Source organism: Perca fluviatilis, chromosome 3, assembly GCF_010015445.1.
Source record: "Perca fluviatilis chromosome 3, GENO_Pfluv_1.0, whole genome shotgun sequence".
Lineage (NCBI taxonomy): Eukaryota > Metazoa > Chordata > Actinopteri > Perciformes > Percidae > Perca > Perca fluviatilis.
Genome location: NC_053114.1, coordinates 22,682,193 through 22,697,583, shown reverse-complemented (window position 1 = coordinate 22,697,583; position 15,391 = coordinate 22,682,193). Strand labels below are relative to the sequence as shown.

Here is a 15,391-nt window from a genome sequence, read left to right as displayed (position 1 = left end):
ATATATGTTTTTTCCCCACAAAATTGTCTTTTTTAAAGTTTTCTTGAGGAAAATATACAGGTAACAAAGTGGCAGCTGCTTCACCAGTTTGCCAACACTCCAGTGGGTTTAATGGCTTACATGAAGCAGTGTTTAACTACATGTACCTGCAACTGGTGTTAATAAAACCCAGATCGCCGTGTGTTGACATCTTGGCTGTAAATGTTCCAGGGCCGACTGATCTGAACAAAGTTCTTTGGAGCGTGGGGTGTCGGTGAATCCCACAGGGAGCTTTGACATTGGAGATAGGAGGACATATAGTGACTTGGGGTAAAATATGACATTGGGAACACAAGAGAGGGATATAGGCAGGGAAGAGGAGAGCACAGCTGGGAGCAAAAGAGCGATGCACAAATGACTAGTGATGGCTCTGCAGGATATGAGCCACACTTCTGTTTGTCTGTTTGTGAAGAATTTACCCTGCAGACCTGAAGCTCACCTTTACAGCTGCGGTTACATCTCTCTCAGTCGCACACAAGCAGACAAACAAACAAACACACGCACATGCTTTTACAAGACCCACAAATTCTCAATCGAATGGCGTTTAACACTTTATCTAATTAACCGTCTGAGACTGAAATCCAGCAACATGTTCATAATATAAGCCTGGCAGGTGCATCCTAAAATACTTGTGGAAACTGTTTTAATTGCAACAACTAAATCTTAACTTGAAACCAAATAATATTTTGCCACATTTATTGCTAGTTCTGGCTTTTCCAGGATTCAGTTGGTTCACACAAGTAGGAAATGAGCAATTAAGAGTGTGAAACTGAGGAGAAACAACAGAGATTTAACCCCCTTGTTAACTTTTCTGCCTCTGAGCTCGAATCTCTCCAAGTTCATCAAATAAATAATTAAACATCAGATAAGGCAGGGTTAATAGTTAGCCCCCAAACACAGCTTCTGCTAAATCACTAATGCCTAGCTTCCCTCTCTTCCCACAAGTCGTTATTAATTTATGTATTCATACATTTAGTTATGGTTTATTTCAGAACATCATAACTCATTCCGGGTGTAGTATCAGGCTCCCTTTGTTGGAAGGCACAGCCTGAACCCAAATCTACTGCACTAATTTTAGTCTATCTATTGCTCTTCTTTCACATTCGTTGCCTCCGACTTGCTGTATTTACAGTACATGTGTACACCAAATCCAACAACAAAAGCTCTTGCAGTTTTGTCAACTTGAGCTGAACTACTGTACAACAAGCACAAAAAGAGGGTTAAAAAAGGAGCGATGGGATCAATGCGCACCAAGATGTTTGTGAAGATGAGTGGAAGGAGAGGGCACTCTGGAAGAGGTGACAGCTTCCATATACAGCTGCCGGTCATGCTACATATCACCCGCTCGCACTAAAGAAGACACCTCTGGCCAACTGAGAACCTATCGATCAAAAACTCTCATGCTCCTTCTCCACTTCTTACACTCCACTTTCCTTCTCTCTCCCTTTGTCTCCTCTTCCTATTGGCCTGTCAGTCTCCCCACTAAGCTTTGCTTTCTTCTCTTCATCTTCCCCTCTGTCAGCCACACAGCACAAACGGAGTGTGTTTTAAGACCGCAATGGATTTTAAACCTTTTTTTCAATTCAATGCAGTTTATTGCAATTTTAGGTCATGAATTAAGTAGCCTGAATTGCTTGACTAAATCTAGCTTTGGATAACAGGGAGGAACATGATTTTCTCCAACAGTAAGTGCATTTCCATCAACCTGATCAACACCAACACCGGAACGATATTGCAAAAGAAGTTTTTATACTTGGCTGAAGTGGAAATGTTGATTTCATTTGATAAAAAGAAAATGTGACAAAGTACAAAAGGAAACAGACTTAGCGAATAAATTAAGATGTACAAGCATGTGACTTAAATATCCACTAAAGCTTCAGTTCCACAGCGGAGATGGCAAAGCTGGTAGACCAAAACATCAGATCTGTGAAGAGCGATGAGGAGACTGTAACCTTCCTCAAAATGACCCTCCTCCCTCATTTAATAACATCATCTTGATATGACTTGTTCTGTTACCTGACTGGAAAATTAGTACTACTAGCTCTTTACCTTGATGCGCCTAATTCCTAATATTCGCATAACAGCGATGGATCGACATTAATTTGCATTTTTTGGAGGGTATTTTCCAGATATTTGGTTAAAATGAGCATTACATTTGAATAGAAACTTGAATATTATCTCACCAAAGATTAAAGATTCATTAAAGAAAATTGAAAATTGTATGTCAAAGCTCAATAAGAATATGCTGCAGAAAGCTGGGTTTTAAAAAGTGAAGTTATCAGTAAGGTTGTGACAAATAAATGATTAGAGTTGAAACGATTCTTAGAGTAGTTCGATCACTAAAAATCATCGATGCACAATTGAGGGCAGGGATGTTAAAGGGACTTCCCTTAAACACTTCACTGTGATCAAGTTAGTGAATGCATGAGATGTTTGTATCTTTCTGCATTATCATCTTATTAAATCAAACATTTGCAATTCACTGAAAAAGTTAACGCATCAATTTTGACAGCCTAAGTTTAAAGAAAGTGCGTCTTAGTCAGATGCCTGAAAAGCAGTCTAGTGCTGAACAGCACTAGACTCAGAAGTGAGATACAGAAAGCTCCGTGGGAAGGTGACACGAGATCAGCAAGAGTTAGCACGTCAGAGATGGAGTGTGATGAGGAGACTGAGTAGAGAGAGCGGTGGACTGTGACACATGGAGCAGGTGTGAGGGTAAAAAGGGTAAGGCTGTGAGAGGGAAGTCAGAAGCTAGGGAGAGGTATAAGTGCAAGGAGTTTCTATCTAACACCCCCAACACGAACCCCACAACAAAGAAACACAGGGACATTCAACAGTGCTATAGGTTTACATTATGGTCATCCTCACCAGTCAGTCTAAATTGTCAGTTTACATTATAACAACTTTATTTCTGAGAAATTATGCTTTTTCTGTCACTTTGGTATAATAGATTTCTCTTAATACTACAAACCCCAATTCCAGTGAAGTTGGGATATTGTGTAAAACGTAAATAAAAACAGAACACAATGATTTGCAAATGCTTTTCAACCTATATTCAACTGAATACACTACGAAGACAAGACATCAAATGCTTAAACTGATAAACTTTATTGTTTTTTGCAAATATTCACTCATTTTGAGTCTGATGCCTGCAACACATTACAAAACAAAGCTGGGGCAGGGGCAAAAGTCTGGGAAAGTTGAGGAATGCTCAAAAAACACCTGATTGTAACATGCCACAGGTGAACAGGTTAATTGGAAACAGGTGAGTATCATGATTGGTTATAAAAAGGAGCATCCCCAAAAGGCTCAGTCGTTCACAAGCAAGGATGGGGCGAGTTTCACCACTTTGTGAACAACTGTATGAGCAAAGACTTTAAGAACAATGTTTCTCAACGTACAATTGCAAGGAATTTAGGGATTCCATCATCTACAGTCCATAATATCATCAAAAGATCCAGAGAATCTGGAGAAATCTCTGCACGTAAGCGGTAAGGCCGAAAACCAACATTGAATGCCTGTGACCTTCGATCCCTCAGGAGGCACTGCATTAAAAACCCACATCATTATGTAAAGGATATTACCATGTGGGCTCAGGTACACTTCAGAAAACCATTGTCAGTTAACACGGTTCATCGCTACATCTACAAGTGCAAGTTAAAACTCTACCATGCAAAGCAAAAGCCATATATCAACAACACACAGGAACGAACAACACACAGAAACGCCGCCGGCTTCTCTGGGCTTGAGCTCATCTGAGATGGACTGACGCAAAGTGGAAAAGTGTGCTGCGGTCTGACGAGTCCATAATTCAAATTGTTTTTGGATATCATGGACATCATGTCCTGAGGAAAAGGACCATCCAGATTGTTATCAGCACAAAGGTCAAAAGCCAGCTTCTGTGATGGTATGGGGGTGTGTTAGTGTGTAACTTGCACATCTGTGAAGGCACCATTAATGCTGAAAGGTACATACAGGTTTTGGAGCAACATATGCTGCCATCCAAGCAACGTCATTTTCAGGAACATCCCTGCTTATTTCAGCAAGACAATGCCAAGCCACATTCTGCATGTGTTACAACAGCGTGGCTTTGTAGTTAAAGTGCGGGTACTAGACTGGCCTGCCTGCAGTCCACACCTGTCTCCCATTGAAAATGTGTGGCCAGTATGAAGCCCTTAATACGACCACAGAGACCCTGGACTGCTGAGCAACTGAAGTCGTACATCAAGCAAGAAGGGGAAATAATTCCACCTACAAAAGCTTCAACAATTAGTGTCCTCAGTGTTGTTAAAAGAAAAGATGATGTAACAGAGTGGTAAACACGCCCCTGTCGCAGCTTTTTTGGAACGTGTTGCGGGCATCAAATTCAAAATGAGTGAATATTTGCAAAAAACAATACAGTTAATCAGTTTAAACATTAAATATCTTATCTCTGTAGTTCATTCAATTAAATATAGGTTGAATAGGATTTGCAAATCATTGTATTCTGTTTTTATTTACGTTTTACACAACATCCCAACTTCATTGGAATTGGGGTTTGTACAATACCCATGAGTCTTGGCTCAAGTGCTTTAACTGCCACCTAACACAAGCAAAAATAATCTTCTTCTAGTACCCTGGATGCCCAAAAAACCTCTTCCCACTTCACACCTTTATGTGTGTGTGTGTGTGTGTGTGTTTTTTTTAAGTTGGCATCAGGAAACACAGTCAGGTGGGTGGGCAAGGAATGTGTGATGGCTTCCTATTGAGTAGTCCATGGTGTATGTGTGTGTGTGTGTGTGTGTGTGTGTGTGTTTGTGTATGTGTATGTGTGTGTGCGTGTGTGTGTGTGTGTGTGCGTGCCTGAGGCACTGGTCTGTGGGGAGCTGATTGCGCAGGCTCTCATTATGTGGCCAGTGGCTGTAATGGAGTGTGACAGCAGCGTGCTGTGCTCTGGATCTCTGTCCTTCCAGCCTGCAAAGCCAATTAAACACACTCTGCCCTGCTCTCCCACTGCCTCGCCAGCATCGCTCTCCATCACTCACTTCTTTCTTGCTTTTTTTCACCCTCCGACCCCTCTTCCACCACCAGCTCTCCATCCCCACCTTATCCGTCCCCACTCTCTCTGGGGCCATCCTTTGTAGCGGAGACTCTCTAACCCTACCAACACCACATACATCTAGCTCTTTCCTTATTCTTTTGCTTCTGGCTCTTATTTCCTGTTGTCTACATAACAATCAAAAGCTCCAATTGCTTCTGTCCTCCCTCCTGCATCCCCCAGCTTCGCCTCTCCTCCCCCCCAAGCCAACCTAACGCCTGTCTCCTGGTGGCTTTGCAGTAAAGCAGAGCTCCTTTGGGGGGGCAGCAAAATAATTTCTGGGCCTCAGGGAGAGAGAGCCTCTGATGACAGCTTCCCTGTCTGCTGCCGCACACACACTAAAGAGAGAGGGAGAGATGGCTAGAGAGAGCAATACTTGGTTTCTCAAGACCCAGAGCAGTCACAACCACTTAGGAGGAAAAATGCCCTGCAGCACCAAAAACACACCTAGTCCATTTATCACTCCCTCATAGTCCCCCAAAATGCACGCGCACACACACACACACACACACACACACACACACACACACACACACACACACACACACACACACACACACACACACACACACACACACACACACACACACACACACACACACACACACACACACACACACACACACAAAATGTCTGGGTGTGTGTACTACCTGGACTGGGCTCCTGGTTTTTTTAAGTGTTTAAAATCGAGCACTGAAAGTGCAGTCTGCGGCACAGACGAAAAAATCTTTTGACATCCTCCTCGAGTGAATGCCTCTAACAGTACAACTCATGTAGAGGCAATTAGTGGCAGACTTCAGTCGCTTCAAGGGAATGTGAGTGTGTGTGTGTGTGTGTGTGTGTGTGTGCATGTACAGTGCTGAAGTGTGAGTTAAGAGAACAGGGGAGAGAGACAGGAGGGTTAGGTACCTGTTTTGAACCAGCCGTCATCAGAGAAAGACTCTCTGGTCTCTTGAGGTTTGTTCCAGTACTCCTGAAAGACGGATGGACCTCGAACCAGGAGCTCCCCTTCTTTCCCCTCCAGACCTTGACGTACCTGCGATACATTTACAGAGAGAAAGGAAGAGACCAAGATAGATAAAGTAGACAGTTTAAAAGAGTTTTAATGCACTATCCACTTGATGCTGATTGATGTACAAGCCAACAACAGCAAGACAGCACATGCTGAACTGAATCTAACCTGAGTTATGAAGGTAAAATACTGTATTTCCATTGGTAATAAATACAGAAAAAAAAGAATATCCCATATGTTATATTTATTTCTGCAACATTTAAAGTTAATATCTGTATCCTGGCTTGTACAGTAGAGTTTAGGGTTTGAAACTTAAAATCAATTACACTACTTCATCACATTTTTTGTTTTTCCTCCACTGTCTGTAGATATATCGGCCTCATAACTTTTTCGTTCATTGACTACCTGAGTTTCGCGGTGATTGCCCTCCACAATGGTGGTGTTGGTTGTGGTACTCATGACAATCTGGACTTCGACACCGGGAAGAGGCAACCCTACAGCCCCTGTCAACAAAGTACAAACACACACAAAAAATGCATGAGTACAAAGGGAAGGTAGACTATTAAAAGCAAGATGGGATGATTTGTGTCCTTTTTACAGGAGTTGAACAATAACCAGTGGAATGATCATCATCAACCTTTAGTGCAGGATTTCTACCACAGTGGGAGGGCTCTCTTCCAATACGGCATTAACCTCACGATGACAGCAGGTCACAACTGGTCACTAAATGGTTTGCTGAGCTTGTAAAACATTAAACTGAAAGCCATTCGTCTCAGTCACCACAAGTCAGCTTACTTGGACAGTAATGGGGATTTCTGGTGCAATGGCTGATGCAGCTGTTTTGTCCAAAATTAAGAAAACTCAAAAAGAAACTCCTAAAAGAACTGCTAAAATGAGATACCGGGCACAGAATACACTCCAGGACATTGCAATCTATCAAAGGTATTGGCAGTCTTTTTTAAATGACAGCAGCATCGGCAAGTCAACCCAAAATTTACAATATCAGGCTCCTCTGACACACACAATGTCAATAATACTCCATACACCTCTATAATCCACAGTCTCTACTATTTCGTTTTACGCTGTTGCTGACTCAACAGTGGAAGTCAGCCCTTCAGTCCAGACTGCTGCTGAGTGAATAAGAAAGGGGGTGGAGTCGCCATTTTGTTTAAAGGTCCCATGACATGGTGCTCTTTGGATGCTTTTATATAGGCCTTAGTGGTCCCCTAATACTGTATCTGAAGTCTCTTTCCCGAAATTCAGCCTTGGTGCAGAATTACAGCCACTAGAGCCAGTCCCACAATGAGCTTTCCTTAGTATGTGCCATTTGTCTGTAGCTATTTAGGAGGAGAGAGGGGAGGGGCAAGGTGGAGAGTGGGGGTGTGGCCTTGACCAACTGCCACTTTGCTCGTTTGAAAGCCATGATGTCTCTCTCTCATGGGTGGGCCAAATTCTCTGGGCGGGCAAAGCAGAGAAAGGGGAGGTAACCAAGATTCCAGATCGGCCCATCTGAGCTTTCATTTTCTCAAAGGTAGAGCAGGATACCCAGGGCTCGGTTTACACCTATCACCATTTCTAGCCACTGGGGGACCATAGGCAGGCTGGGGGAACGCATATTAATGTTAAAAATAAGCTCATAAAGTTAAATTTTCATGCCATGGGACCTTTAACGACTCATTCCAATGTGCGCAAATATCTTATGGACATTTTGCTTCTTTTGAATATGTGGCTCTTCAACTGAGGTTCTCCCCTCAAGCTATATTTCTAAATATCTACAGGCCACCTAAATACTGTGCAACCTTCTTTGATGACTTTACTGAACTGCTGTCAATAATCTGTATTAACTGGTGATTTTAATATTCATGTTGACAAGCCCCAGGACAGAGGGAGTAAATAACTGTGTTGTGTTTTTGATAACTATGACTCAGCGTGTTATGGATCCCACACACAATAAAGGGCACACTCTGGACTTGATCATCTCCAAGGGTCTGAACATTTCCAAGGTTATGGTGACTGATGTTTTTTTTAACGGCACTATCTCTGTGCACACAAGTGTTCAAACAGAGGTAATAATAAAACAGTTTATCACTGAAAAGACCAGTGAAACATTCATTCAGCTTTTCTCCTCCACACCCGCCCTCTCTTGGGTCTCAGTCAATGAACTTGTAGAAAATTTCAATTGTAAAATTACAAATGTTATTGATGTCATTGCTCCCACTAAGGTCAAAGCTGTCTCTGGTAAGAAAAGATCTCCATGGAGAAATGCCACACCGGTAAGAACAGAAAAAAAGAGTGTCGAAAAGCTGAACGCAGGCAGTGAAAAAAAATCTCCAGGTCCATTATGACACCTATAAAGAGAGACTTCGCATTTATAATTTGGAACTGAAGAATGCAATGCGGTCCTTCTTCTCTGACATTATCGCCAGAAACAATAATAATTCACGTGCTTTGTTTGCTACTGTCGAAAGGTTAACAAACCATTCAGTACCAGTAGCATTGGAACGTTTATCCAAAATTCTGAAAATTAGACAATCAGTCAGTGCCTCCATATCAAGTACAGGATATGTGTTGTCACAGTATCCAGGAAAAAACAATTCAAATATGACGCAATTTTATACGATCAACCACAAAGACCTGGAGGACATTATACAACATCTGAAAACCTCCTCCTGTTGCCTTGATATTCTGCCAATGGGTTTTTTCAAAAAGATTTCAAATTGTTTGGCTTCAGGTCTTCTATAGATTATAAACACGTCTCTTCTTTCAGGTATTTTCCCACAGGCCCTGAAAACTGCAGTCATCAAGCCACTCTTAAAAAAGAACAATCTAGACACGTCACTAATGAGCAATTATAGGCCGATATAAAACCTTCCATTTTTAAGTAAAATCACTGAAAAAGCGGTTTTTCAACAACTCAATCTTTTCTTGTCACTAAACAACAGTTTTGATGCCTTCCAGTCAGGTTTTCGACCATACTACAGCACTGAGACGGCTCTTGTTAAAGTCTTTAATGACATCCACTTAAACTTAAACAAACTTTCAGTCTTCGTATTACTTGATCTCAGTGCTGCATTTGACACGGTCGACCATGACATATCACTAGACCGATTGGAGAACTGGGTTGGACTTTCTGGCACAGTACTAAACTGGTTTGAATCCCCTTAAAGAACAGGTCTATAGGTGTCTATAGGTAATTATGCATCTGCGCGTACAAATATGACGTGTGGAGTTCCCCAAGGCTCTGTTCTGGGGCCTCTTCTGTTTACCATCTACATGCTTCCACTGGATCAGATTATGGAAAACAACAAAATAAATTACCATAGTTATGCGGAAGACACACAAATTTACATAACCTTATCCCCAGGAGACTACAGTCCAATACAAAAACTGAGTAAGTGCATTGAACAAATTAACTGGATGTGCCAGAACTTTCTTAAATTAAATAAAGAAAAAAACTAAAGAGGTTGTTTTTGGAGCAAAAGAGGAACGATTAAAAGGGAGCGCTCAGCTTCAATCGACAATATTAACGGACAAAGCCATAAATTTTAGTGTGGTCATGGACTCAGACATGAATTTCAACAGCCACATTAAGACAATTACAAAGTCAGCCTATTATCACCTGAAGAATAGATCAAGGATTAAAAGACTTATGTCTCAGCAGGATTTGGAAAAACGTATCCATGCTTTTATCTTCAGTAGACTCGACTACTTTAACGGTGTCTTTACAGGTCTCCCCAAAAAATCAATCAGACAGCTGCAGCTGATTCAGAACGCTGCTGCTCGAGTCCTCACTAAGACCAAGAAAGTGGATTACATCACCCCAGTCCTGAAGTCTTTGCACTGGCTTCCTGTCCTTCAAAGAATTGATTTAAAAATACTGCTAGTTTATAAAGCACTAAACGGTTTGGGGCCAAAATATATTTCCGATCTGCTGCTACACTATGAACCACCCAGACCTCTCAGGTTGTCTGGGACACGTCTGCTTTCTGACCCCAGAGTCAGAGCTAAACAGGGGGAAGCAGCGTTCAGTTTTTATGCACCACATATCTGGAACAAACTCCCAGAAAACAGCAGGTCCACCACAACTCTCAGTTTTTAAAAAAAATCAAGGCTGAAGACCTTTCGTTTTTGGCGTTTTTCCATTACATGGTACCTGCTTGACTCGCCTCGACTCTACTCGCCTTTTTTGGTTTTCCATTATGAAAAAAAGTCCCTGGTACTAGCTAACAGGTACTATTTTTAGTATCACCTCCATCGAGGTTCCAAGCGAGCTGAGGCGATACCAAAAGGTGATGTGAAAACCTGCAGACGACTGATTGGTCAGAGAGAATCGTCACTATTCACTGAGTCATCATTGCTAGCGACAGACGGGGTGTCCTGAACAAACCCGCCATTTTTAAATAGTTTAGTCAGCTGTGTTTTTTATGCTGCCTCCAGCTTCTTTTGAAACAAAATTTGGCTTGTGGCTGTGGCAACAGCCACATGCCGAGATTTAAAAACGTTAGGTCATGGCAGTTTCCTGCGGCGTCGCTATGACGACCAGCCACGCTCGCCTCACGCATGAGGCGGTACTAAATCTGCAATGGAAAATGGAGGATGGGGCACCGCGGCCGAGTCGAGTCGAGCAGAGCTGGTACTAGCAGTGGGTAAGCGCCATTTGATGCTGCCTTTCTTTACATAATTGTGCATTTCTTATACTGCACTGTAACTTTTATTCTCGTATTTTTAATCGGTTTTTATATTTTTAATTGCTGCTCTTAATTGTTTTATGTAAAGCACTTTGAATTGCCCTGTTGCTGAAATGTGCTATACAAATAAAGCTGCCTTGCCTTGAGTGCTTGACAAGGCTTTTTATTGCGGCACAGTTGCATAAAAATGTTATAAGTGAGCTGACAAATTATGAAATAACTCAAAACTGTTCCTAACTGTGAGCTGCAGTAATGTTTAAGTGAAACTATTAATAAGAAATGTGGGAAAAAAAGTGTTACAAATTGAAAATACGCACATGTGTACTGACGTCACCTGCGGCCTCCATCTTTGTGTGTGTGCAAGTGTGACCTCCTGAGTTAAGTAATTATAGCAAAGAGTGCACAGGGGATACAGGGAAGGTCTCAGTGGTCTTCTGTGTGTGTGTGTGTGTGTGTGTGGGTGTGTGTGTGTGTGGGGGGGTGTGTGTCTGTGTGTGTGTGTGTAGGCTATTATGCCATTTCACAGACCATTGCTCTCCCAATAAAAGGCAGGTCAGATCCTGATTCAAGAGTGATTCTCTCACTTCATATTGATCTGATCCACTCCAGTCCTCAATAGCAATGTCTATCACACACAATCACTTGCACTCAGTCCAGCAGGCTATCAGCTGACCGCAGAACCAACTGACCGCAGAACTGTTTCTCAGCGGAGAAGCAGGATAACGAACAAGCTTGATGCAGAAGGTTAGACACGCTGAATCTAGCTAATTTATAATGATCAGTGCATCCTGAAGTGCTGTAGACAGTGCGAACAAGGTTAATTTAGATCTAAAGCACACAGTGGCTCTGGTATCTTATTTTCATTAGACTGACAGTATAGGGGATAGAATGGATCAGGATCAGCTACAGCTGGAGGACATTCACTGCTTTGCTCAGACATTTGAGCAGGGTGAAGCTGCCAGTAGGCTTAATCAAACCTGCTTGTCGGGCAGTCATATGCCTTTGGAAACCTCCTCCCCCAACACCTTTTTCGACTGGGATTGGTAGGGCTATGTGAAAATCCAACATTCACACCCACTTAACCCTGTGATCGGCCAGATGTGCGGAGGTGAGAAAGGAGGCAGGGTTTGAACTTTTCTCTCTCTTTGTTCATTCGTTACACAACTATTTTTGTCACTTTTCAGAGTGCAACACAATAAATGTCTTCCTGGAGAGATTGTCTAAAAAATGTGCACCGTTTGTTTTAATTCAAACCATATTGTGTCTCCCCCTCTCTATGATGGCCGGCTTTTCACTTCAAGTGTGGCTGTTTAAAACAACTATAAACATATGGGATTTGATTTCCGACGTGGTTGAGCAAGGCGTCGTACAAACTAGCTCTTTTCTAGCATAAACCAACCATCAATGCCTCCAAAATATGGGTCCTCCCCACCCCCCTTTAAATCAAGGCTGTCAGGGTCATTCTAATTAATGTGAAAGATTAGTCAAGGTGTACGTTACTTAAAAGTTATATTTATTTATATGATAATGCTGGTTTAACTTGTCTTATTTTTTTTGATTACTCATCAGATGATTGATCTGGGAACACCGTTATATTGCAACATCCGATGGTAGAGATGCACCAATTACAATTTTCTAGGCTGATTCCGATTTCTCATTGAGTTTGACCTGCCGCTACCGATTTTAGCTGATTCCGATTTCATTTTTTTTTTTTTTAACCACTTTACAGCACACACAAATATTTATTTTCTATCTTTTATTTAGAACATTTTACATTTTGCATAAAACACAGAAAATGTTTTGAACAGATAACCTATCGCTATAAAATAGAACTATATAAATTACTCCTGGTGTGGGAAATTCACACACATCTAAGTGCAATGTTATGGAAGAACCATTTCCTTCTTTTCACATCCAATATCCAACTAAAAGAAATTTGCTATATTTAGCAAACTAAACTTCTTTATGAAAACAGGGAAAACAGGTAATGGCAATACAATAATATATAAATAACAAATAAAAATTAAATAAATATAGCCTTGCAGTTCCAAACAGCTGACATGTTGCAGGTTAATTCACAAGGTTTCCTACATGTGCGAGAATAGCGCGGACACGTGCTTCACATCGCGAGCGGGCACGCGCGCCACCCGGCGGAAAAGGGAGAGAAAGAAAAAAGAGACTGGCTGTCTAGCCAGTGGAGATGGCGTGTGTGTGTCCTTGAGAACTCTTAAGTTGTATAACTTATATATATATATATATATATATATATATATATATAATTCCTATGCATTGTGTATGGTAGCCTTTACAATGTTATTTATTTACAGCATTTGACCGGCATAAAATCGGCATATGTCAGACTGACCGGCAGGTCGCCGATCATGGCCGATCACATGAAAATCGTCCGATTCCGGTCACCAGCCGGTCAATCAGTGCATCTCTATCCGATGGAGAATTTAACAATCAGGCAAGTTGTTTGCAACAGTTTTGAAAGATTATCTAAACCACTCTTTTGGGAGGTAGAACTGAAACACATGAAATAAACAGCAGGTTTGGGAAATAATTCTATCTTTCATCTTTGTTTTCAATCCAAATATGTTTGGCTGATGATGTCTTATCATCTGAAAACTTGTGTTTTTGCACCCTCAGATTTCTCAGTGATTAGCGATGTTAATGTTATTAGCGATCGGAATGATGGGCGAAACTATGAAAAAAATACTGAAAGTCTAAAAGAACTGAATTATCCTTTGAAACAAACTTGGTAAAAAAGAGATTACAAAACCCAAGCAAAAAAGGTAATTTTCTCAGCCACTCGTCCTCTTTTCCTCTGATCGGGGTGATGAGGTGTAGACCGAGTAATCTTTCTTGAGTTTTTGCCATCTATAAAATGACAAAAACACACTTGTCTCCCTCAATGACAACGTCTTCAAAACCCATTTACGCCTCAACTCAGGGAATCTCTCTCCCCATCTACAGCCTCCTCTATCATCATTTTTTTTTTCACACGTCAGGAGCTGTAGAAATCTTGGAGACTTGTAGCATTCCGGTCTCTATGATTCAACAAGATTGAGTGCCAATTTCAAGAGTACAGGCAAGTTATAAATGCTACATACTGGTTGGAAAAGGTCTGTGTGGAGTGGAAAAGAAATGACAAAGCTCCAGATAGCATTGTTCTACAGTTATTCTTCCAAGACATTAATGATTTGACTGGATGACATCAGAAGGAAGGCAAGACTCAAGGTTCTCTATGTCAGTAAAAAGACCAAAAAGGCTGAAAAGTATCAAGAAAAATAATCAAAGGAGAAGATGAGATGAAGAAGAGAAGAAAAAAAGGAGGATGAACTAATCTCAAATATTTACATTTCAACAAGGGCAATATGACCTAGAAAGCCACACTGTTGTTAATCTGGAATGTTTCAAAACTGTAAGCTACACAACAAAATCAGACCAATTAGATGATTTAAATACAGTAGAAAATTATTTATACAATTGCTGTCAATAAGTGTATTAAGAGCTGAGTTGTCTGCTACTAAGTTGGTGTTGGGGGGGGGCAGAAAAAAAGAAAGTGAGTGTGTGTGTAAGAGAGGGGGGAGAGGGTGACTCCACTCTACTACTCTTCTGAGAGTATTTCCTGTGGTTGCTATTGATCTATTTTAACCTACTTAAAGACAAGACAAGAACACAGACTGACTCAAACAGGCGCACACACACACACACACACACACACACACACACACACACACACACACACACACACACACACACACACACACACACACACACACACACACACACACACACACACACACACACACACACACACACACACACACACACACACGTCTCTGTGCTGCAGTGGAAACATCAATAGAACCAAAGCCATTCGTAATAATCACCAGAGAGGAATCTAACACAGCCTGCTCAGTTTATGCCAAACATTACCTGACAAACAAACAAAACACTACCCCAACAAAACAACAGAGAGAGGATTACCCAATCCACTTGCAAGCTAATTAGCTTTACCTGTAAGAGGAAGAGTTGGCTGGGGAACAGCAAGGGAAAGAGAAGGTGTGGAGAGAGAGGAAGGGGGGGACAGGAGAAGACGGGAGAAGAAAGCAACCACCTCGAGTCTGACCTCATTTCAAGACCTTGGAGTGACATTAGTTTACTTTTATCTTCCAGTGCCTTTGTTTCTGCATGTGTGAGGGAGCTGTCGTTGGGATCGTGGGGTTTTACCTGACATCACACCAGAGAAAACTGCCTACGCTCAAAACACAACACATGATAGCGAAGTACTGAATCAAACTGGTGAGGGTGGGAACAATATCAAGAACGTTGCTAAGTGTGTGGTCACACTAACAGTTTGGTTTCTTTGGTCAAAAATGCAGAATAATCCGGGAAAGGTGGCAGAATTAAACAAGGTGTCATTACTGCAGTGACAGCTCATTTGTAAACCCAGGCAATAATGCTGTAGTGTAAAAGATTGCACATTATTGTTTATGTAAAGAGAAATATGTCCATGACATTAGAATCTGCTTCATATTGAAATATATGAAACTTATGTTGAAATAATGA

The 15,391-nt window shown here is 41.4% G+C and overlaps 1 protein-coding gene across 2 annotated transcripts in view; it reads right to left on the bottom strand.

The window, feature by feature from the left end:
- Window positions 1-15,391, bottom strand: part of acsf3 (acyl-CoA synthetase family member 3) — a 42,031-nt gene that overhangs the window by 14,351 nt on the left and 12,289 nt on the right. For both annotated transcript variants that reach the window (XM_039795601.1, XM_039795604.1), the window contains exons 6-7: window positions 6,534-6,631; window positions 6,026-6,152 (exon numbers count right to left, since the gene is read on the bottom strand). In XM_039795601.1, the coding sequence (XP_039651535.1) occupies window positions 6,026-6,152; window positions 6,534-6,631 (225 nt within the window). The remainder of the gene's footprint in view (window positions 1-6,025; window positions 6,153-6,533; window positions 6,632-15,391) is intronic.